At 37.9% G+C, this 22,995-nt stretch overlaps 1 protein-coding gene across 8 annotated transcripts in view; it reads right to left on the minus strand.

The window, feature by feature from the left end:
- Positions 1-974: 974 nt before the first annotated feature.
- The window catches only part of MYO3B (myosin IIIB), a 206,768-nt gene continuing 184,747 nt past the window's right edge, over positions 975-22,995 (minus strand). For 7 of the 8 annotated variants that reach the window (XM_030486038.1, XM_030486040.1, XM_030486034.1 and 4 more), the window contains 3 exons: positions 4,234-4,340; positions 3,813-3,859; positions 1,857-2,493 (listed from right to left, as the gene is read on the minus strand). In XM_030486038.1, the coding sequence (XP_030341898.1) occupies positions 2,358-2,493; positions 3,813-3,859; positions 4,234-4,340 (290 nt within the window). In that variant the 3' untranslated portion in view covers positions 1,857-2,357. Of the gene's footprint in view, positions 1,042-1,856; positions 2,494-3,812; positions 3,860-4,233; positions 4,341-22,995 lie in introns of those variants that run through there. The other variant, XM_030486037.1, reaches the window with a different exon arrangement.

The raw sequence follows: 22,995 nt of genomic DNA on the forward strand, positions 1-22,995 counted from the left end.
TTAACTCAGGCCCCCATTCAGCAAAGCACTTCATCATGTGCTGAAATTTCATTGATTTCAGTGGGACTTAGGCTTTGGCTTAAGTGCTTCACTGAATTATATATTATTTTTCACTTTCCCTTACTTCTTTATGAAATTAATAGAACTGCTTAGAGTAATGTATTACTCAGTGTAATGTAAAATGTGGGGTTTTAGACAGGTGACATAATACCTAACTGAAAACCTCACTACCATTTAACTGAAACAATTGATAAACTTTAACTAGTAATGATAATATTAACATAATAATGATGTGAACTGCAGTAATACTAAAACTTGATTTTTCCAAATAGGTTTCAAAAAGGATGGAACCACAAAGCATCGATACTGCTAGAACTCTGTGTAATCTATGTCAATATAAGAACAGAGCAAGTCATTCGACTTTTTAAAAATAATGTTATTTTCCATTCAGATATGTTACAAATTAATGGAGAATTTATACACTGTGTAGGAAAATAAAAGTTATATGTTATTTTTGATGACATATCATATGAAATACTCATTCTTGTTACATTTTGACAAAATGTAAAGAAACTGATCTGCTCACATGCATTCTTATTAGTTGCCATTCAATTTTTTACTGCATTTTTGAGTATCATTAATTCAGCTGCAGCTACTCACCAATTCTCTGTTATTTGAGGAGTCCCTAAATCTTAAAGGCTCTAAAGCACCTTTAAATTACTTCTACCCAGATGTACAACAGAGGAAAATGAGGAGTGAACTGAAGGACTTCAATCTCTGGCAGGATTAAACTTTTAGTTTCAACATTTTGTCACATTCTGGGTGAAGAATGAGTGAAGGATTGTTCTTCCTCAAACAGCTGAACCCTTCTCTCATCCTCGTCTGTCCTGCCTGACTTAATTTCTGTGTTTATTAGGAGAGACAAAGCTTTTGCTGGACTATCTATCTACTTCATTACCTTTTATCCTTTCAAACCATATTCTGGCTTACGGATACCGCGACTGCACTTTGGTCTCATTTCCCATGCCATCTTCCTTTGTCCTGTGGTCAAAAAGACAGTGCCAGTGAACCCTGATAGTAAGAAATTTTGTAGTTTATGAACAGGTGTGAACTGCACCTCCAGAAAGAAGGCTGGTTATCCCCAATCAGGGTAAACCCATTGGAGGGAGATAAAAACAAGGATCATATAATTATATATTATCATATATAACACATGGTCAGATTTAATCAGCATGGTTTCTAGGGAAAAAAAAAAAAGAGAGCAAATTTGTAAGGCTGTACACTTAAACATTTGATTTTAAAACGTTTTTGACAAGAGCTTGCATGGAAAAGAAGCAAAGAATTGCCGCAGATCAAAACTGTGGCTTGGAAACAGAAAGTAAAGAATAAGACGAAATAGTCAGCTTCTGTCACAGAAACAGTTACCAGCGAAGAATCTCAGCATTCCATAGAAAGTTACATATTGTTTCATTAAAGACTTTGAAAGAAAGTGAAAAACAAATAGAAAAATTTGCAGCTGACTTTTTTTTCTCTACTATATCAAGAGGGCTGTGGAAATGTAGGAATCACTGGAGACCAGAAATAGAGGTTAATAAAGAAATGAAATACTTACATGCATAAGAAGAGTAACTAGTCATAATAATGGTTTCAATCACGAGAACTATATGAAGCAGTGCGTGAAACGTTAACTTTCAAACTATTTTGCTGCTTCTATTTGAAGTAATTCTTCAAAATAAACTTACAGTAAAATAATACCTTATAAGAAAAGTATTTACAAGGTAAACTGAGACACAGTTATTATTTTATATGATTTTACTCTGTACATTTTTGTAGTGTTAAAAACCACACACAGCACAGAAAGTTATAACGGATGTTTAATATCAGTCTAATGGAATACAAAACATTTTCACTATGACCCCAAATGAAAATTTTTAGTACAGAGTTCTTTTAATCCAGTTCAATAAGTTCCTTGATCTCATTTTTCACACAGCTCTACCAGCAGTTGTGCCAGCACAACAGAAGGGATGGCACAGGGTGGGAACAGCAGCCAGGGGAGCAGGGAAGAAGGGGTGGGAACTGTGTAAACTAACCTTGCTGCTAAAGAATCGTATCCGTTAGCAACATCAACACATACAGGTAAGGTAGTGCTGCTCCCCTTTACTGGAATTGCTTACAGAAATTCAGCTGAATGGGACAAACTACAGCTGCAAAACGAGGTCTAAATTAGTGAAAGAAGGTTACTAGCTGAAATTGTATTTTATTACATATTATATAAACACACACGTACAAAGTTAATTGGAAGAGATTACAAACATGAAAATTCTCTTACCAGTATTAGTCAATAGAGTAAGTGAGGTTCAGCTTTGAGCAAAAGACACACCTCTTGAAGAAGGAGGAGATGGGGAACTAAGAAAGCTGTCATCTTCAGGGACAGATTCAACAGCTGACAATGATTTGTAATACTCATCCTCGCCATCCAGCACTTTGATTTGGCTTGAAAGAAAAGAAAAAACATTTATTAAAAAAAATCATTCTGTCGATATCTTCAGAAATAGAAACTTCTCTGTTGATGTGAAGAGTGCTAATAGAAGAAAGGGAAAAAAAGATGGTATGATTTCATGAGAAAGGTATAGCTTTTATACATACTTTTACCTTGCTATTACTTTTTTATGGTTATACTCTGAATGGTTCTGAGTCAGTGAAATGCAATAAAGTCTTTTAGTTTGAGTGTACAGAATGACAGACCAAGTATTTGCATCAAATTGGCATTTAATTTGAGCAATGTGGCTTTTTCACCTGTATGAGTTCCACAAGTAGGGTATGATTTTGGTAATGTGTTTCAGCTGATGGTTTGCTGTGAATACGAGCCAAGGACCACATCACCAATTTTTGGGGAAAGTCCTATTGACATCAAGAGGTTTTCATTTTCCTGTGATGTATGATGAACACTGCTGTCCGAAGTTAGTGTTTTTATTCCCTGAGTAGGAATAGAGACTTTTTTTAAACTAGGGGATGGAGGTAAACCAAATCTTGCAGCCAGGCAAAATTTTGGGCTTTAACCTTGACTCAAAGACCTCCTATTCATACTGTTATATTTGGAAGATTGATTAAAAACAGAGGAAGTAATACAGAAAGTTCTTGTATATTTTTGGAGTAGGTGTATTTGCAAGACCAAGCATCCATCAATTCCCTCTGGTCGATGTGATCAGTCGATGAAATACTTTGGGAATTGTATAGTAGCCAGCCTGGCTTTTGTAAATTGTTTTCAGCAATTTCTACCTATCACCAGGGGATAACTGCTCATGTGACAATGTGAAGTGACTCAGCTCAACAGAGAAGGAGCAGATCCCTTTTGGGCTGAGTGCCCTCTCTGTTGAGCAGGCCAGGAGGGCTGGCCCCCCAGGAGGGCTGAAGCCTATTGCTAGTGTGATGCTGCAAAGCTGGCAGGGCTTCTGTCTGTGTTCTAGGTCATAGAACTTCAGTTTCAACACCCTTCATCTGGTACCTTTCGTAAATGCTAAATGCACTTAAAAACATGAAGAAAGCTTTTTTTTTTTTTTTTTTTTTTGTGTAGCAATAGTACTCAGAGAGAGCTGGGAAGCCTATTTTGTAAGAATCAGTTCTAGTGTCTGCAGACCGCAGTACATGCAAGTTTTACATTTGCTTCTGCAGCAAATGTCCAATGTCAATGCACAGAAATATGTTAATTGTTTATTTTTAGAAACATCTCTAGAAAGTTTTGCATATTCTATAATATCACAAAGGACTTCTTCTGTTTACAGTTGCTTAGAACTAAGAAGATAGATATTTACCCAAGTTTTCTTGGCTTCCTCTTGCTCCCTTGATATTCTAGAGTTCCCTGTGGAGAGGGCCAAGAACACACAGTCAAAGCAAAGCAGCAAGTCGTTAATTTTTAATTCAAAGTGATTTTGTGTTGAATGCAAGCAGATGCTGATAATATCAGAAGTCACAGCATAATTTTTTTGATCAAAGGGCTCAAGTGAGCCTGATGAAGCATGCATCTTGCTCGTCTTTGATAAACCACATCAATTATTCACCGTGAAGGCAGACATCCTGACATGAAAGCAACAGATAAAGAGCATAAGCACATGTTCAAGACGAGAGCAGAAGAACGTGGGGGTGGGGCTGGAGGGGCTGAAACAGGTATTAATAACAGAATTATTAACTGGAAACAAAGCCAGTAAAACAGCTTTATTGCCACTTTGAACTCACATTTAACTGGTTATAGTACATGTTGTCCTCAGGGCTATTCAGCATTTTGGGCTGCTGACATCGTCGACGAGGTGTTCTCAGCTTCTGTTCAAGACAGTTTTCTGAACCTTCAGTAAGATAACACAATTTAGTTTTAAGCTGTGCCAGGTGCTGTGAATGTCTTAGTGTATTTTAGTCTGTAAACAGTCTTTCTTCTGTCCTATTCGGCCCTGGATTTATTAACAAGTCTCTCCTATCCAAAGTAAGCAGACAGAAACTTGGGGATCTTTGTTTTCTCTTTTGAAACTTAGTTCAAACACAAGTTTTTAAGCAGAACTTCATTTTTACTTTTATAACATTTTTTATTCTTCCATATATCTATATCACACAGCTCCTTATCCCTTTCACGCTTTATCTTAGTATCTTCTGTTATCTAAGCAGGAAATGAGGTATATTGTGACTAGCTAGGGATATATCATTCAGCGGCAGCAAAACCGTTTTTCTACAGTAGACAGTAATAAAGCCTTTTGACGGATGAGACTTGGTCTATTATCATCATTTTTATTATATAAAAAGGCTACCTTCTTGACATGGCTCTCTGTTTAATCAGAGTAACCAGACTGGTTTGGAATTATGCTTTCTTAATATAATTTGTGATGTGCTGCAAAGTAACAGTTGCTTAAAGTCATCTGGAAAGCAGAGTTTAAAGATGAAGGAAATATTTCAGAAGGGGTGGATTCTGAAAGAAACTAACAGCCTCTCTATTCCTTTCTTTTATTTTTTTTTTTGTATTAAGGAAAACAGACACTATGGCATTATGGTGTGCTGTACTCTATCTGGTGTTTTCTGTGGCACAACCTTCAGATTACTGGGACAATTATTTTCAGGATAAACCAGAATCACTAGGTTACTAAAAGAGACTGGGGAGGGTGGGGGTAAGGAAAGGTCATTTACTTTTTAAATAATTCTCCCAATGCCTTTGACTTTTCTGGTACCTCCCTGGTAAAAAGCATTTTAGTGACAGTATGAACAAAACCAGGTTTTGGTGGCACTGAAGGAAAAACACACATCTTAACACATTTGCATTCCATACTGCACGGGAAACTTGCGCTGATACAAAAGACCAGCACGAAGATCAAGTAGCACATGAGTTCCTTTAAACACTTCAAAACTGAAGTCAATATGGCTTGTGCAGATGCAGGGGTCTAATCTCACAAATCCATTTGTAAGATATGGCCTAAAGAAGCAGGTAATATTACAAAGGAGGTTTATTGTACACCCAGGTTTACAGTTTGCAACTATTGTACTTTTGTGCAATGACTGAGTGAGGTAGAGGAAGTGGTTGAACTTCAGCCTTTTCAGACAACTGCTCTGGGAGATCTTCTCTCTTTCACTGTCTTTCTCCCTGTCAATGGCAAAATTTGAAAGATATAGTTTCCTCTCAGTGTGGGACTGCAATATCTGTGTGGGAGGGGAGCACTTGTTTTGTGCCAACCCTAATGTTCCCTCACAATAGTTGGGAGGAATGGTGGGTTAAATGGCCACCACGGAACTGACTGCAGAGCTGGGTCTAAAATTCAAACCCTATTTTATAAGGAAAGGTTATATTTCTAAAGTAATACAAAATAACTCTTAAATAATACGCTCATGATGCTCGCTAATTGAATACCCAAAGCTTCAATACTTTATACTTTCAAGTTCAGTAAACCTTCATTTTTTTGCTAGAGATTGTGATCTTTGCTACTTACCTGCATTGTGTACAAACAGACAAGGCAGAAGCTGTTCCAGAAAATACATCTGGGGAAATCGGGTACCCAAGTAATATCTGCGTCTTTGGAAAGCTTTTTCTTTAATATTTAGATAGGATACAGGTACAATTTTATTCTGTCAGAAGTCTCTGGAAGTTTTGTGGAAGACCTGCCATAACTACATTCTACTCTTTATCCATTTGCTCTGGAAGTTACTAAAAGTGATCTTAGAGCTTTCTGTCTCAGGACATCATGGTCTGCAAGTTTTGCAAGCAATATTTTCAGTTGCGAGGCCATATGAGTTCCTTTTTACATCAATGTAGTTTTTATACCTCTCCACAAATAATTTTTCTATTCTAGCGAGAGGCTGGTATAAAGAAAGACTCATGTCCTCTCGGTTTTGCATAATTTCACATGCCTCTCTGCAGCTTGCCAATAGCAAGAACACAGCACAAAAATACCTAGAAAATTTCAAACAGTATGATAATACAATTCTTTTTTCCTTTCCCCCCAATTCTGTTGTGGCCTTCACATTACACCTCTATGTATAGTCTTTGTTTTAAAAATGTCTTTTATTCACTAGGATTCTGAGCCATTAATATTTTGCTCTAGCTTTTTATCCTGACAATTACTTCTGTTTATTCTATGGGTGGTCTGCAGCTTGTGTCCTCCAAAGGAAATACCCTTTCAGTGGGCCCATTTGTCTCAGCATTTAGTACCATACTATGCGAACAGTACAAAATCTGGTAACATTTATAATAAACTACCATATCTGGAGAAAATGGTATTAACATGTGCTCAACACTCAGCAGCTGAATAGGCATCTTAAATGCTGTTCTAAAATATTTTGCTTTGATGACAAACTTTAAGCCACCAATAAGAAAAAAGTCACTTATTTTAACAAGCAATAGCAGCAGCACCAGTATCATTAACATGGAATCGCATACACTGCACCCAAATTGTGCCAAGTGCCTCTAGCATGTTCAAGCTTCAGATTTTACTATAAATTTAGAGACCATAAGAGAGAATGAGCACACACACTTCCTTCAGGTCGTCCTTTAGCGCCATTTTTAAAGTAAGAGATCTACCCCCCTTTTGCCTGGAAGAAAACCTTTCCTTTTTAACTCTATGTGCAGAAATTCCTTAGGTTACAATATCTCTATTGTAAATTCCTTACTGCAGTGCAGAAATAACACAGGGTAGGCAAAATGCCTTCGCCCAATTGCACTACTCAGCTGATCTAGCAAGGTAGGGTAGCTGAAGTTCTGTGTATCCTCCTCCTTTCCTCACTTGAACCCAGACAGACTAACACACTTAGGTGAGCAGGTTCATGTGGATGCTTCCCTAACGCTACCACAAAATTGATGTTGCTTACAGTGAAGTGAATTAGAAACTGTCAAATGGGTAAATATGTTGGAGTATAAAGTATTTATAAGTAAACAAACTGATGGCATTTCTGCTTACTCCTCTATTACCACTATTGGTTATCCTTTTTATTTCTGTGATACATAGGAGCCCAAGCCAACAGACCAGGACCTTGCAGGGCTCAGACAGACTAAAAAGACATGTGTTTTCAACAAAATGCAAATTCAAACATTTTTATGAACTGGGAATTGTGTAGCTGGAAAGCAATGTCTCCAGGACAGACTTGAGAATCATCACCGATATTCAGCTGAATATGACATAGATTGGGTGCAAAGCAGAGGACTATTCAATAGAAATAGGAAAACAGTTTTATTGTTGAGTGCAGAATTATTTTAAAATGGGTATTGTAAATTGCAGAATGTTTTGAGAACAAGAAAAATTTGAAATCTGGAAAACCTGCCATATGGCGAGAAATTTAAGATGACTGTTCTACTTTGTTTGTTTCAAAAGAAGGCTAAGAGATGACTTGAAGCAAGTCTAAACCCCTCTATAGAAGGTGGAGGGTTTTTCACCTTTGGAAACAAAAGTCTGAACTGTCTAATGGTCAGAAGTGGAAGAAAATTTCAGGCCAGAAATACAGCACATAATGAAACTAAATAGTCAGGAGAAAAAAATATTTAGCAGTATGATGGAAGCTCAGGTGGAGATTGGAAGCTTTTAGAAAAGGTATGTTTTGACTGAAGCTAAAGTTAAAAACTATTCAAGATATGACACATACCACTTCTAGCTTAATATAATTTAATTTCTCTAATGTGATTTTTATCACAAGTCCCAATCTGGAGAATATTTTGTACTGATCTTTTGATTTCTGGGCTATACTTTCACCTCTGAGTTTCCATGTGATTCTTCTTCACTTTCTTATGGCTGAAATGGAAATATTTTTCTTCAGTTAGCCATCACATCCATCATACAGACACTTTTTATGACATCTGGTGGCTTGGAGATGACCAGCACATTTCATATGCCATATCTTATTTAGATGATCTTTCTGTTTAAAAATCCAACCTTTCTAAAAGCTGCAAAGGACTCTTTCAGAAATGCACAAACTGCCAAATAATAAGGTTTAATGAAAGACTTCAAAATGCTATTTAGCACTGACACAAGGACTTTTGCATCTTGGATTTGGGCCCTGACCAATACTTTCAAAACAATACCTGGAAAAATGTATTTTCCTAATGACTTCCCATGAGGCAGATGACTTCACTTGATGTTCAGCAAAGACCTCATCTTAGATTTCCTGTTTGTCCTGCTTATCTTGGTAGTGAAAACTTGGGGAGCAGGCACTGGGCACACTCTTCAGAGGAACTGAATATCATCAGATTTTGCTCTCTGCTATGAAACTAGGGTCTTCATAAAGCATTCCTAATTAAAACCTTGTTTGAAAGACCCCTTGATGCTGATAACCATGCCAAACATTGCTAATTCTTCCTATATGGAGCATTCTGCAGAGAAAATAGTGATGAGGCAGCTAAAACTGCCTTTGGAACTTGTGAATTCTGCTGATGCAAGTCAGATTGTTTTAAGGTTGGTGCAGCACAGAGGGGGTTCTCAACTCTGGATGACATCTTACTTTTAGCAAGGAATGCACAGAAGGGATCTCTGCCAATGTGTCAGTGCCACAAAGCAGGCTGTGCCGACAATTCCCTTGTTGAAAGGACTCCATCTACTACAACACATAGTGAAGAGCGGAGCTGGGTACTCTGATTTTCCTTCTGAAGCCATTTATCCAAAGCAGGTTTGGAAGGAGTCAGTCTCGTCTTTTTCTGCTACAGGTGAATACAACCTAGTATCACAGAAAGGGTAGTCCCTCTCTAATTACTCAGACGGCGAGATTTGGAGCATGAGAAGGGGCAGCCTGATAAAGGAAAGGTAATGGGGCCATTTAGGGGATCATATATATTAACAGAGTAAGCAAATAAAGTAGACAAATCAGTATGACCAAGAAAAATGGTAAGCATGTGGCTGATTTCCAATCTATAATATCAGATGAAACATGAAAGTGCAACCCTTAATTATAAGCAAATATTAGCACAGACTCATGGGATCTCATCATAACATCTCAAGGTCTACATTCATGAAAATTTAAGCAATGTTTAAAATCATGTTAATTTGTTCTTTGTTTGTTTCTTTTCCTGCCAGTCTAATTTATTCCAAAAGACTTTGGTTCTCAAGCCTGGATATATTGATCATGCCTATGTAAAGCATTGTTATAGCCTGGGGAGAAGACTTTTGTGGAAACACTTGTCTTTGTTCTCCTTTGATAATTTATATGTATTTTGATGTTTTCAAGCTTTTCCAGTTTTGAATCATTTTTCAAGGCAGCAATTTAACTTCACTTTTTCTCTTGAAGTCTTAGGCAAATGCAGAAATGACCTCACAGACAATCATAATATACATCCTCCTCCTAGACTGGATGCTAAGTGGATAATTATGTGCAGCATGTTGATTTCAAGGAACAGCTACAATTTTTTCTGTGCCATACAAGTCTGTTCAAGCAGAGGACTCAAGGGGCTAGTGATTCTGGTCCCACTCATATCAGTGTAAAATGGGAGTGACTGAATGTCCACTTATACAGTAAAAAAATGCTGTAAATGAATGAAGCATTATGTTTTTAATTATTTCCGCTGTATTTTAAAAAAAAAGAGATTTAGAAAGGGCACATAATGCTGTTTGGTCATGAGCGTTCATACAAACATATTTTCTTCTCTTTCTCATTCCCATGATTCTCCACCATTTGCACAAATTTGCATCATACCGCTAAGTGCAAAATGGGAGTAAAATTAAAAACTTGCCTGAGAAGCAGAGTGAATACTCAGGCAGTTAGCCTCCACTGAGCTCCTGCTGCACCTGCCTGTCTGCTATACTCAAACCAGTCAACACAACTATTTTGCACATCCCTGTACTAAACTGTGGTCATGGTGACTTCAGTATGAGCACACATTAAGAGATACTAGGCCCACATCACAGGCTATTCGTACACTGCCTGTTAAAATGCTACCAACTATAAATGCATCAGAAACAAGGGCAGGATAACAGGTATAATAGGCTTCACAGAACAAGTACTGTTGAACAATCTATAGCCTCATTTGGGAATAAGGATGTTATCAGGTCTGTGCTATATACTATAAATCTAATTATATTATGGGAGTTCTGCAAAAATCCTGGAGGCTGATGGAAAACAAACATACTGCCTCTAAAAGATTTTAATCTCAGTACAGGAAAAACCACACCAAGAGACAACAACATAGGGTAGGAGAGAATAAAGACCAAGACTACTTGGTGACTTAAGTAATGAGGTATGTCTCGTATTTTCTTTTCCCTTCTGAGGTTAATGAAAGGGGAAAGAGAAAACTACAGGAATGAGAAATTAATAGGAAAAAGACAAAAAATGAAACAATCAAGTGAGATACTGAGAAACTAAGGAAGAGAAGAAAAGGGAATAAACAACCATTAATAGTGAAGCAGTAGAACCTAAGTTCTGGCATCAGAGGATTTGATTAATCTAGTAACATCAGGAGCCTGGAGGCACACTGGCATATTTAATACTATTAACAACTGTAATTCTCTCCAGGATACTTCGTGCTCACCTAGCAGTTGCTTCAGAGCTCTGCAAATGTTCAATAAGGCCATCCATCTCTAATGAGATATAGTATGACAGGAACCATTTTTGCCACCCAGTTCCCTCAGTCCCTTCCTCTACAAAAGGGTGTCCAGGAATATTTGTAAGGGCTGGTGCTCTTCATGCTGCTAGTGACAAGCAAGCATGGAAAGAACAATAAATCAGATGTCCTATGAGGACTTACAAGGCCTCAGCCCTTGCCAGCTCTCACAAAATATCTTACTAGAGCTTCACATAGTGTTGCTAAGGGAGAGGACACTAACAACTTAAAAAAAAATATATATCAACGCATACAGTTATTAATCCTTAGCAAATCCTGCAACTCCAGTGTACTCAACTTTTACTTGGATTCAGTAGGTAAGAATAATACATTAAAATTAATTATTTTCGTTGTCAAGTTCTTTTTTAGTCTAAGTCTATAGCTCCAAATATAGTTACCAGATTCACTGAAAAGACAGAATCTGGAGGGGTAAAATGTCCTATAACAGAAAGATTTAAAATAAAACAAAACCAAGCTTCATGATCACCTCAGATCTCCCACACAACTGTGGTGAACTAGAATTCTGTTTATTCAGATGGAGTGTGCTCATAGTGCCAAGAGCCATTGACTGTGAGGGAAATTAGTGTAGCCTCTTTGATGTCATGTGCATCCCAGAATCTGTAACACACTGCTAAAACTGTGAGCATAGCCTTTTGTTTATAACCCTAAACAGAACCATTTGAATACACACACTGAAAGAACTCGTAACAGAAGCAATGCATTTTCTTCCACCCAGTGCTTCATTGCTTATGGCTTCATTTTGGATACTGCAGTTCTATGCAAAACCATATGCTTTAGATTATAAGGCACACTAAGCAAATCATAAGTTTTTCAAGATGGTATGTTTTTGCATCTGTTTGTTGCCAACGACCCAGATGATACTGTAATTAAAACAACAAATATTTTATGTGAAATCAATCATTTAGTTGTCTCTGAACTCTGAGACAATGGCTTTTAGATACACTTTGTTGGGAAACAAGATCCACAAATAGTTAGAATTTTGGCTTTTGTTGTTTTTTTTCCCTTCCAACAGAATTTTGATCCTTCAGGATTTGTCAGTTCTGTCAGTTTCTATTGTGAGTGATTTAACTGTAGAGGGAAAAGGCAGAGATTAAACTAAGCATGCCAAAGAACTAAACTGTCAGTGACTAACATGGGTAAGATTCAAACCTGTCAGCAAATAACATGCTTCTACAAGTACGGTCCTGAAGACATGTCTTCCTATACACACTGAATATACACAACCCTTCATACTCTCTGCATGTAATAACATCTAATACTGGGTTCCAGAGGTTTGAGGACTAGTCAACTAAACAGCCAAAGCCCAGGAGATTTACATGTCTACAACTTTAACTTCAGGGAAAGAACCATGCCAAACCATCCTGAATGGCAGAAACTACTTCTGGACAAAGCAGAAAACTTAACTGATCATTATTTTTCTTCCCCTCCTTAAACGTGACCAAAAGTGGCTGTGGAAGCTGCTTTTTGGTTAATTCTCATGATCTTTTCAGAAGAGACAGTTACTGATGAAAACCAGGATATTTCAGGTACGCTGGAATTACTACATATCATAGCATATTTCCTGGTTTTAGAAGACCTGCTTATCCAATAGCCACCAGGTGATAAGAAATAGCTATTTTACACTATCACATGAGGTGTATCTCTCTTGCTGTTTGGGTGATGTTGTATAATCAATACAAGTGAATGAAGAATTTTGCAGGGGAAAAACCTACTGAGAGCAGTTAAATATAAAGAGATCACTTCCGGATCGGGAAATCCCTTAGCCACAAACCTTACTAGGCTCAGTGGTGTTTTGGGCAAGTATCTCTGCTTGCCCTACTTTTTGCCCTACTTGCACTATACCCTAGGCTTTTGCTCTTGGTTACTGTCAGAGGAAATTAGGCTAAACAGACTTGGACTGGACTGGAAATGCTCATTCTTATGGTGGTGGTTTTTTGGTATTTTTGGTTTGTTTGGTTGGTTTTTGTTTTTTTGATTGCTAACATTCAAATTAACAGGAAATGAATACACTTAAAATAAATTCAAGCAGACCAAATCCTCAAGAGATATCTGAACCTGAGGTTGAGGTAACTCCTCACAAAGTGCATATCAGAGTCTTCAACGCAAAGATCATATCAAGGTCAACTTTAACTGCTTCTGGCAGGACAGTTGTAGTACACTTGCATTTTTGTAGCACTGCACTAGATCAGTCTGAGCTTCTGGAAGGCAGAAGTAGAAATTCCATCCAAACAGGAGTACAGAAGAAAGCCAGATATTCTTCAATTTTCTGGATATGACCCATCTTCCTGTCTCTGCAAGTATGTGTCTGAGGTACTAGTCTTGAAGTAGAAACACTGGAACACCTACATAACCATTGTGTACCCTGAGACTTGCCATGATGCAAGCTTGTCCCATCAGCATTATGTCATGGTTAGGACTCAGCCTGTTGATGCAATTTATTTAGTGAAGTTAGAGGAAACAGGATTAGAAAACACTTCAAGTGACTATTTTATCCTTCCCTGCCTTCCAAAGGAAAACCACATCTCATTTTGGAGGTATGAGAATCTTCAAAATTGCTCAGAAACAAAAGATATCAAAAAAATCCTCACAAACATAATATCAACAACGGAGCCACTCATTATACTTCTGCACAATAAGATGACAGCTTATTCAAAAAAGAATTAGGATGATGATTTAGTAAATCTGATTGATCGAGTAGCTTTGGCAACTTTAAAGTACGAATCGTAACTATAATGAAAGTATCATCAATTTTAGAGATATACTTCAAAGTACATTTGGACCTGCTAATGCACAAGATTTAAACTGCAGATTGTGGATCCCAAGAGCTGCACATCATGTGCTAATATGCCTCAGAAAACTCACTGGACACTTGGCACTGGTTCATCTTGTGGATTCTAGCTAAGAAAATCAAAGCATATGGGGAAAAAGATGAAACAAACATAAAGAGTAAACACTGTGATTAACTTTTAAGAACAGTCAAAACATTCTGTGCATTAGAGAAGAGTAACAAATCACAAATACCTTTCTAATACTGCTTCTCTACAGAGCCAACTACTGATGTTGCCAAAAATGCACCATACAAATGTGGGGAGTTAGTCTGCGCAATCAAAACTAGGGCAGGAGGCAATCTGTAAGTTCACACGCAGTTAAGACGTGGTTTGTAACAGGCCTATGTTTAAGAGTTGCTGTCCTAGCATATAGCCTGGATGCTTTTAAAGGTAATCCCTTACCTTCTTCCAAACTGTAATAATAGCATTTTTATCCCATACCCTCAGAGATTAAGCCACTTGATTGACTTTGAATTCTGGACACACAGGAAATTTGTATTAATTTAGCATAATGATGAGGCGCAATAAAGGCTCTGTGGAACCACAGCAGCATGGTCTCCAAGGTTTTGTTCGTTACAGAAACACAATTTGCATATCTAAAGGCTTGAAACCATGGGTCCATATTGGTACAACTAGTATCTCAAATTTGAGCGTAGCAGATTCAGCATATATTTCAAAGAATAAATGGTAGAAGCCCAAGATAAAACTCTCAGTAGATTTCTTCATTAAGAAAGAAGTTTTTTTTTCTGAATTCAAGGTAGTTCACAGCAGTAACTTTTAAAGGAAGTATTAAAACAAGCTTGACTGAAGCTTGCAAAAATGCCACTAGTTAGATATTTGCTTCCCAGTGTTGCTACTGTGATTTGGTCTGACTTTTGTAAATGTTGGCAGTAAAGAAGGTATCTTGGCTAAATAAAGAAAACTAGTGCTGCTGACCTATGTGCTGCAGTGATCCATTCCTTTAAGGGGTTGTTAATTGCTACTGGGATTCCTGACATTAGACCTACACTTAGTGATGGTTCACAAGTCATCTACAAATCAAACTCAGGCCAGTAAATTCTGAGGGAATATTTTGAAAGAGAAACTGAAGAAGCATGAGTAAACAGTGACAGAGTTAGAAAAATAAGTAGGACTAGAAAAAAAACTTCAGGCTTTAAAGATGTCTGTATCCTGTGAAAGATCACTTAGATATTTTTTCCTTCTTCTAAATCCAAATCACAAACATGTTATTGACAACTTACACTATGAATTTCATGGTAGAATGCTAGACATGTATAAAGATAAGGGGTTGTTATTTCCAGAGGTGCAGTTCAGTAACTTTCATCTTGAAAACATAGATGGGAGTTTCCAACAGTAGCAAAGTGTATCCAGAAAACGCAGGAAATATGTTCAAAAAAACCTGAGGGAGGTCTGCAAAGAATTTCAACATTTGGATCTTAATCCTAATAAAGCAATTTTAGGCTATGGATTTCATGATACCCAGCCACACCACCTGCAGTAAGAGTTTGGGGAGTGCAAAGCACACAGAATATGTGTACTTTTCATCCAGTCCTTCCTAAAAGCATTTAACGACAAATCTGGCAAAAAATTCAACTCAGCTCAGGGGAAGACATACATGTATATGCACATATGCAAATAAAGTGAGTTGACTTTTCAATATTATAGTGACTTGCGTATGGGACAATATGTTGTTTTGTTCTGAAATCACCTTTCTTGACAGGGCATAGCTTGCATTAGCACATCAGCTCACTGTATTATATTGTCCTCTGAACACAGTCTCTGTACTTGAGTGTCACTATTTTAAATTGGTAAATGCTACAGAATTAGTCGGGGTTTTTTATTTTTCTCATACATACATGACTAATTCTAGTGACTTTGATGACATTTTATTCCTCACAGCTTAACAAATCCTTCTTTATCAAACTGAGTGGTGATTTCAGGGTTCAAATTGAAACACCAGGAGGGCTGATTATTAAACCATTACAGCTCACCACTTCTGGAAAATAAGGCTTCTTCATTGTATCTTTTTGTAGGTACATGGAATTTCTTGTCACTCCAGAAAATACAGACTAAGTGATTTCAGAAATTTTTTCGGAGAGTTGATTTGGACGTGCTTTCTACCTCATAACTACTATAGGTCTTTGATTTTTTTTCAACCCCTTTCTTACAAATCTGTACTAGATTCTTGGCTGGTAATTGACTAATATATACCTACAGAATAGTTTCCGATATAGCAACATCAAATTCCGTTTGTGTTCTGATTCTGTACTTAGGTCTGTAGGTATTGCAGAGCATGCAAAGTTGTGAATTAACACTTTTTTTAGTTACTGTGCACTAATTCCTTGTGAGAATGACCTACAAAGGACCACATAGAATTACAACATGAGTAAACTAATGTATTGCAAGTGTACCTATTGCCACAGAATGCCACTTCTGATTTATCTGTTTTGGATAGCCAAGAAATATGGCCATGTTAACACAACTCTCTTCCATAACACATCCTGCTTCTCAGTAAGACTAATTAGCTTAGGCACGGCGCTGCACTCATCCAGCTACACTGCCTTCAGGGTCTAATTCACATCTAGCTTGAGCAGCTTTGCAAAGCACTGGCACGCACTGAGTCACTATATCATAATTTTATATTATGGCTTATTCTATACTAACTTTCCCATGGAGACAAAACCTAAAAATCAGTTCTACCACTGTGAACGGATTCATCAAAGTCTCCTATTGAAGCAATGCCATAATAATAATGACAATATCCTGTCCCCAGCAGAAAGGCTCATATCCTGAAACTGCTAACACCCCTTCACTACAAGAATTAGTTCCTCTGAAGCCAGCCTCAACACTAAGCATACAAATACAAGGGCAAAAAATTGGAAAGTATTAGAAAACCACATGGATATTAATATGGTTTAGAGAAATATGATTAAAATGGAAGTGTATAATAAAATTTTAAACTCCTCCCTTTAGAAAGGACTGTCTTAATTGCTTTGATTATTAAAAGGTCCTATGCAGTAAAAGGCTATGGGCAGAGAGAAATATGCTTTTCTCTTCTTTTGTAGGTAATGTAATATCTACACAATACTTGAATTAACTCATGAAGCAGTTTTAATTCAGAGATAATTTAGAGCCATACACTTTCTACAAACACACAATAACATGTAGGAGTACTTAACTAATCTTTGATGAAAAATTCTTATGTTAGGTTCTTCAATAAAATAAGCACAGGAATAACTTTTGCTTTCATGGAAAGTATCAATTCCACATGTAGCTGTTCAGCATTGTCTAAATTAAATGAGTATGAGACTGGTGGGTGGACAGGCAAACTGAAGATAATCAGCAAAATTTATGTTTTCAAATTATGCACAAAACACATAAATCACTTCAAAGAGGCCCATAAAATTATCGTTTTCAAAAACCACATTTAAATTAGAATATAGCAAACAGCAAAGAAACATGAATTGTGGACCTTAAGTTACAGTTCATTGTTTGCTTGCAGAAGGTAGAGTGGCAGGAAATTATCTCCCTCTCATCACACATTTCTTTTTTGATTAGGTGATTTTGCATTATTTGTTACTTCAAAAAGCAGCCACAAAAATATGAGGTGCCATAGATATTTCTTCTTCTCTGAAGATGCAATTTCCTACAAGAAAAATGTCTGCAACACCACATACAGCAAAACAAGATTTTTCAGGTTTTACTGCAAGCACTCACTCATGCCAGCAATCTAAGTGAAGTCAACGCATTATGCCACTGCATAATGATGGATCGTGTGAGGCCTTGTAGGATGAGACCAATATTCTTTAAAATATTTGTTATTATTTAATAATTTATCTGTTTTAATTACTGTCAACCAATAACATGTATTTCTTCAAAATAAATCACTGTCCTTTCATCACTATGTGGACATCATTTGGTTCAGAACAATCCATGGTACAGTAAGAGCAACATTATTTACACAGAACCATAAATCCTTATTTTTATTTCTAAAATACACAGTAGAGGTTAACTACACTTACCACACTTTTTTGCATTCTGTGTGTGTATCTGCTATTAGGATTTGATCCGGAAAGTTTATGCAGAGATACAAAACACCTTAGGTAGCTGTTCTGGCTACTATGAAGTCTTAGCTTTATGCCTTTGGTGTATTTATTTTTTAGAGAAAGAGGGCTCAACTTGCTATGTTTCAAAGGAAAGCCTTGCAGGGTAGAATGTGAGTGGGCAGGCCTCACAACTGCTGCATGGCCTGTGATGAGAAGGTGCCTGTACCATCTGACGGTGTCAGCAAAGGGCTAATGTCCTCACTATACTCATCCTTCTTTCTCTTTCCCCCATGGCTGCAGACAGCCAGGACTAGGATAACAGTTTGAACATAAATCGAATTTGCAGCATTGGCCTTGTGAGGGACGAATTTCCCAGTCATCTCTGCTGAAGCATTAAATTCAGATGTCTAATGACGACATTCTAAACATCATCATTACTTATTTCATTGGAGCTCAACGCACACAGAGGAAGAGACAGTCAATCACATATTAGGAAGAGCTACATGATGTATTGCTCCTCTTACACAAGAAACAGCAGTAGCTTATGCCACTATTCAGGAAAGACTTGAGTCCCCAAACACTAGCTGTGAATCAGGGCCCACAGAAAGAAGGGTGTTCATTCTTGTCAGGAAACACCATGGCAGGAGAAGGTTCAAGGAGAGCAAGCAGCTGAGAGAGCCCATGTGATTCCCTTTTCTAGTTTTATTTGTGGATGATGAAAATAGTCAGAAGTAAATGTTTCATGTCCTGTCATGTGTCACAGCATTGAAGAAGAGGCAAAGTTTGTACTTCATGTAGAACCAAAGGAACAAAACCAGTAATCCTGCCTACAATTACACTTTTCTTATCTTTTTAATGAACTTAAGGCAAACCTGCAGATAAGAAGTGCTCTGTTGCTGCCAAGTGTAACGAAGATAGCATCCAGCCATATTTCTAACTTCTAGTAAAACCAGAACTATGGCAATTTAACTTAGTATCCATCAGAAAACATGCTTATTTTCCATACTCGATGGGAAAAAAAAGTCACTGACATCACAAGAAGTGCCTACGCTCTTTTTTTCTTTTTTAATATGGTATCAAAAAGTCTGTTGTAGATTCCTGGCATTTGAACATGAGAAACTATTAAAGTAGCACACAAAGTCAATAAAACGATCTCACTAGACTTGCCATTGTGCGTAAGAGGTTTTATCTTTAAAAATAGCCTTGTATTTAGTTGTATAAGCTCCAAATGGTGTTTAATGGGTGAAAATGCTTAAAGATTTCTGAAAGGTGTTCCCACTTCTTGGCCATGCCAGGAGAATTTAAATCTGCTTTCAGTTCTGGGTACTCAAGAGCACAACTCTCCTTATTTCTAAAGAGGAGGGATTTCTACCTATGTGGAAAAGAAGCTTCCCAATAAAAACTATAAAGCACAATCACTAATGGGCCCTCTTCAGGAAGTGCCATGATTAGACAACTGTAGTTAGAAGTTAGTCAGGCTTCATTTTTATTCAATTATTTCTTTGCTAATACTGGAATTTTAGGGCAACAGAAACTTTGTGAATTCAGGTCATATTAGCTAACAGTTTCAGCTAAAATAATATGAAAAAACTTCAGAGATGTTGAAACAATTCATTCTGGCATCTCAAAAACAAAACATTTTGATTTTGTCACAAGGGGACTCCTTTCCCAAAACAGAGGAGGTAGTGCTGCCACCCCTGATATCTAAAAACTCAGTGATTAGGCCATGTTCTTAGGTTGTGAAAGATGTAGCTTCAAACACCTCCTTTAAGCGATTTGGTGCAGGGACTTGAACCCAAACATCATGTTTCTCTGGAGAGTAACCTAACTGCTGGGCTAGAAAATATTCTTAGGTAGGTTTCTCTCAGCCTCATTTGTTGAAAGTGTCCCACTTTGCATAATGTAGTTAAATATTCACTGAAACAGAGACTGAAAGCCAGGTGCTGGCCCCCTTTTCCTCTGACTGCTCAAATTACCAGGATCTCAAGTCATTCACATGCTCTCTGTTTCTGTGGCCTACTTACTATTTAATGTACATGCCACTGATGAGAGAAAGGGAAAAAGGAGAAAATGCTTTTTCTCTGAACTTCTGTATCTGCCTCAGGCAGAGCCCAGGCCAGTGAAAATATGGGTCAAAGTTTTGAGCCTTACTTGTGGAAGGACAATAGTATGGAAGGTAAGACATTATCACTTTCTAATACATAGTTAAAAATAAAGTAGTTTAATGACAAGAAATAGTATTGTTTAAAAACCAAAGAAGATAGCTGCATCTATTTGTATCCAGCATTTATCCCTATTGGCACAATTAATAAAAGCTATGCATAAATCACATGAATTTCATTAAATCCACTGGCTTAGGCTGCTGACTAATTGGTAAATACACACTCAATAAAAATGTAAAATGTATGCCAACTCCATATTTTAAAACTAGTTTCTAGTTACGATGTCTCTGCTTCTTAGTTGCTTTTCCAAACACAGCTCAATTTTCACAGTTATTGGTCTTAGGGAAACAATAATGCCCAGAACAGTGCCAAAAGATCTTAGGCCCTTGAGCAGGCAAGTAAAAAGCAGATCTACTGAGCTTACAGAGACAAAGGAGTTAGCTATCCTGCGCGAAGGGCGATTTTCCAACGTACCTGTGAACCTAATGCCTGCCAATGACAGCTGTGCGCATTTCAGTAGACTCTTTCAGGCACTTCAGCCCTTTCACGAATGGTGCCTTTGGCATTTGCTTCTGCAATGTTGCCTTCAACTAGTCTGACATGAAGGTATCAATGCTCAGCAAAACTTTGATCGAGTAAAATCTGGCAATTCTGATAAGTTAAAAGTCCAGAAACTACACAGGCCTGTGCAGACAGTCCAATACTATCAGAATTAGACACAATTAAAACTAATTGTGAAAAACATGATGAGCGAGAGTGGCTGAGGCTGGAGTCATCTACCCCATCACTTCTCTCAAGGTCACAGAAGACCCATCTCCACTCATTTGATCAGGATGAAGCCTCTGTACTCCCCAGGTGAGCACAAACTCCCTTTCAGAGGCCAGCACCCAGCCAGCCACAGATTTTTACAGGAAGGGAGCTCAGCAAAAGACCTTTAATACTTACAATGCCTGTTAATAAATCTATGGAAAGCCTTACCTGAAGGGTCTCTTTTTGACACCATCACTGATGGCTCTGCTTGTGCAGGGCCTTCCTGAGATCAAACAACCCCAGATGCAGAAAGGCCTTGGGAGCTAGCCCAGTGCTTTGTCTGGGCCTGACCTCAAGTTTTCTGTATTTACATTTTTTCCAAAACATGATTTAGAACAGATGTCACTGGACACCAGAGCTCTTCTCCAGGGCTGGAGTAGAAAATCACAGCAAAAGAGGGGGACACAGAGCAGCTCAATTTACATTACATGAAGATACTGATCTGCACAGCAAGGAGAGGGCGGAATCCACCCATCTCCAATTTTAATTACACTCACATTCAAACATCAGTGCTGGCTTCCCACTACTAAGGCTCAAGCAAAATGCTTGATTTGATTGTGAACAGCCTTATAACTAAGTGGAGTATTTTGGATTAGGGATGGTTTAGGACCATCTCTGCTTGTATTCTCCACTTCTGTCACTGACTTTGACAGTGCCTGAACAACATATTCAAACCTTTTGCCTCAAACCACACTTATGGAGTGCATGCTTAAAACAAAGAATGAAACAATGTTGACAAACAGTATTACAAAATTGATATAGATTTAATTGTGGCTTAATGAAAGAAATGAGAATATGAAACTCCCTTCTCTAAACAGTGTGTGGTGAAATAAGCTGTCCGCAACGGAGGGAAAAAGCTCAAAAAGAAACATTTGGAAACAATACAATGACATATGGCCCCATATGTTGAATCTATAATGCTTCCTAATTCCTTTAGGGTAAAATTCACCCTTCTCCTGAACAAATTCCAAGTAACTGGGATTTGCCTGTGAGGACTGAAGGAAGGAATAAAATCTGCCCTCCATACACAGACATGGCTACGAAGCAGCTTCTCTGCAGTCGCCATTTTACCCCTGGATTGGAGCAGCACTGGTAATGTTTTTTGATCCTTTTCTGGGTATTTGTAATTGCTTATCCACAGGTTCACCCTCATCTCTGCTCAAGTCTGCTCAGGGAATGCTTTCCCTGTAGGGTGCTCCATGGTAAAGAGGGCATGTGCTCAGCTTTCTTAATCATGCTGGACAGCAGAATAGCTAGAGTTGCTTTCAAAGTTTTGTATATAGAAAGCTGCATGTTGGTGCTGATAAGGCATGCCAGGGCTCCAGTGCAATTATATTCTGAAGCAGTTTTAGGTGATGCTTTACAGCCCCTTATTTTTTTGACATACATGCTTTCCACTCATAATTCCTGGTCAGTTCACCAATCCCTGGATGAGGGAGCTGGGGAAGGGCAAGCAGTGGTGATTGGAAGAGGGATAGTCATCTTTCCCTTTCAAGACAGGATGACTTCTACAAATGGTCAGTAATACTCATATCACACACACAGCTATCAGCTAGTAGTCACAGACTTCTGGAAGTTTATTTTCTCAAAGGCAGAAAAATTCAAATGTGCCTGTACTGAGCATCCTGGCTTCAGGAAAGGTGCAAAAATGTCCAACAAAATTATAGCATATGCTGCAAAAGATCTGGCTGAGTATGGTCCAGATGGTTGTGACAAGCACTGCTTTGAATGAGTTTTTATTCTTGAATATTATCTGAGTTGATTCAGATTCTGCTTTGCTACCTTAGCTGCCCAGCTGACTCAGCTCAATAGTGCTGTCCCAATGATGCCGATCTGCAGCAGGTATTGGAGCCTGGCATGCAGACCTCTAAACAGGAGGTGTTGCACAGTCCAGGCTTTCACAGGAATTTGTACTACACAGAGATGCCTCTTCAGACAGAGCTGGAGCTGTTGGGGACTGACCTTATCTTGCAGCCATACTGAAAACCATACCCTAAGGAAAGACAGGCACCATCCTAGCGAAGTAGTGTGTACTTTAGGATGAGCATCTTCTCAATCCAGCTCTACTCATATGGGTTGAGCTC

Source organism: Strigops habroptila, chromosome 5, assembly GCF_004027225.2.
Source record: "Strigops habroptila isolate Jane chromosome 5, bStrHab1.2.pri, whole genome shotgun sequence".
Lineage (NCBI taxonomy): Eukaryota > Metazoa > Chordata > Aves > Psittaciformes > Psittacidae > Strigops > Strigops habroptila.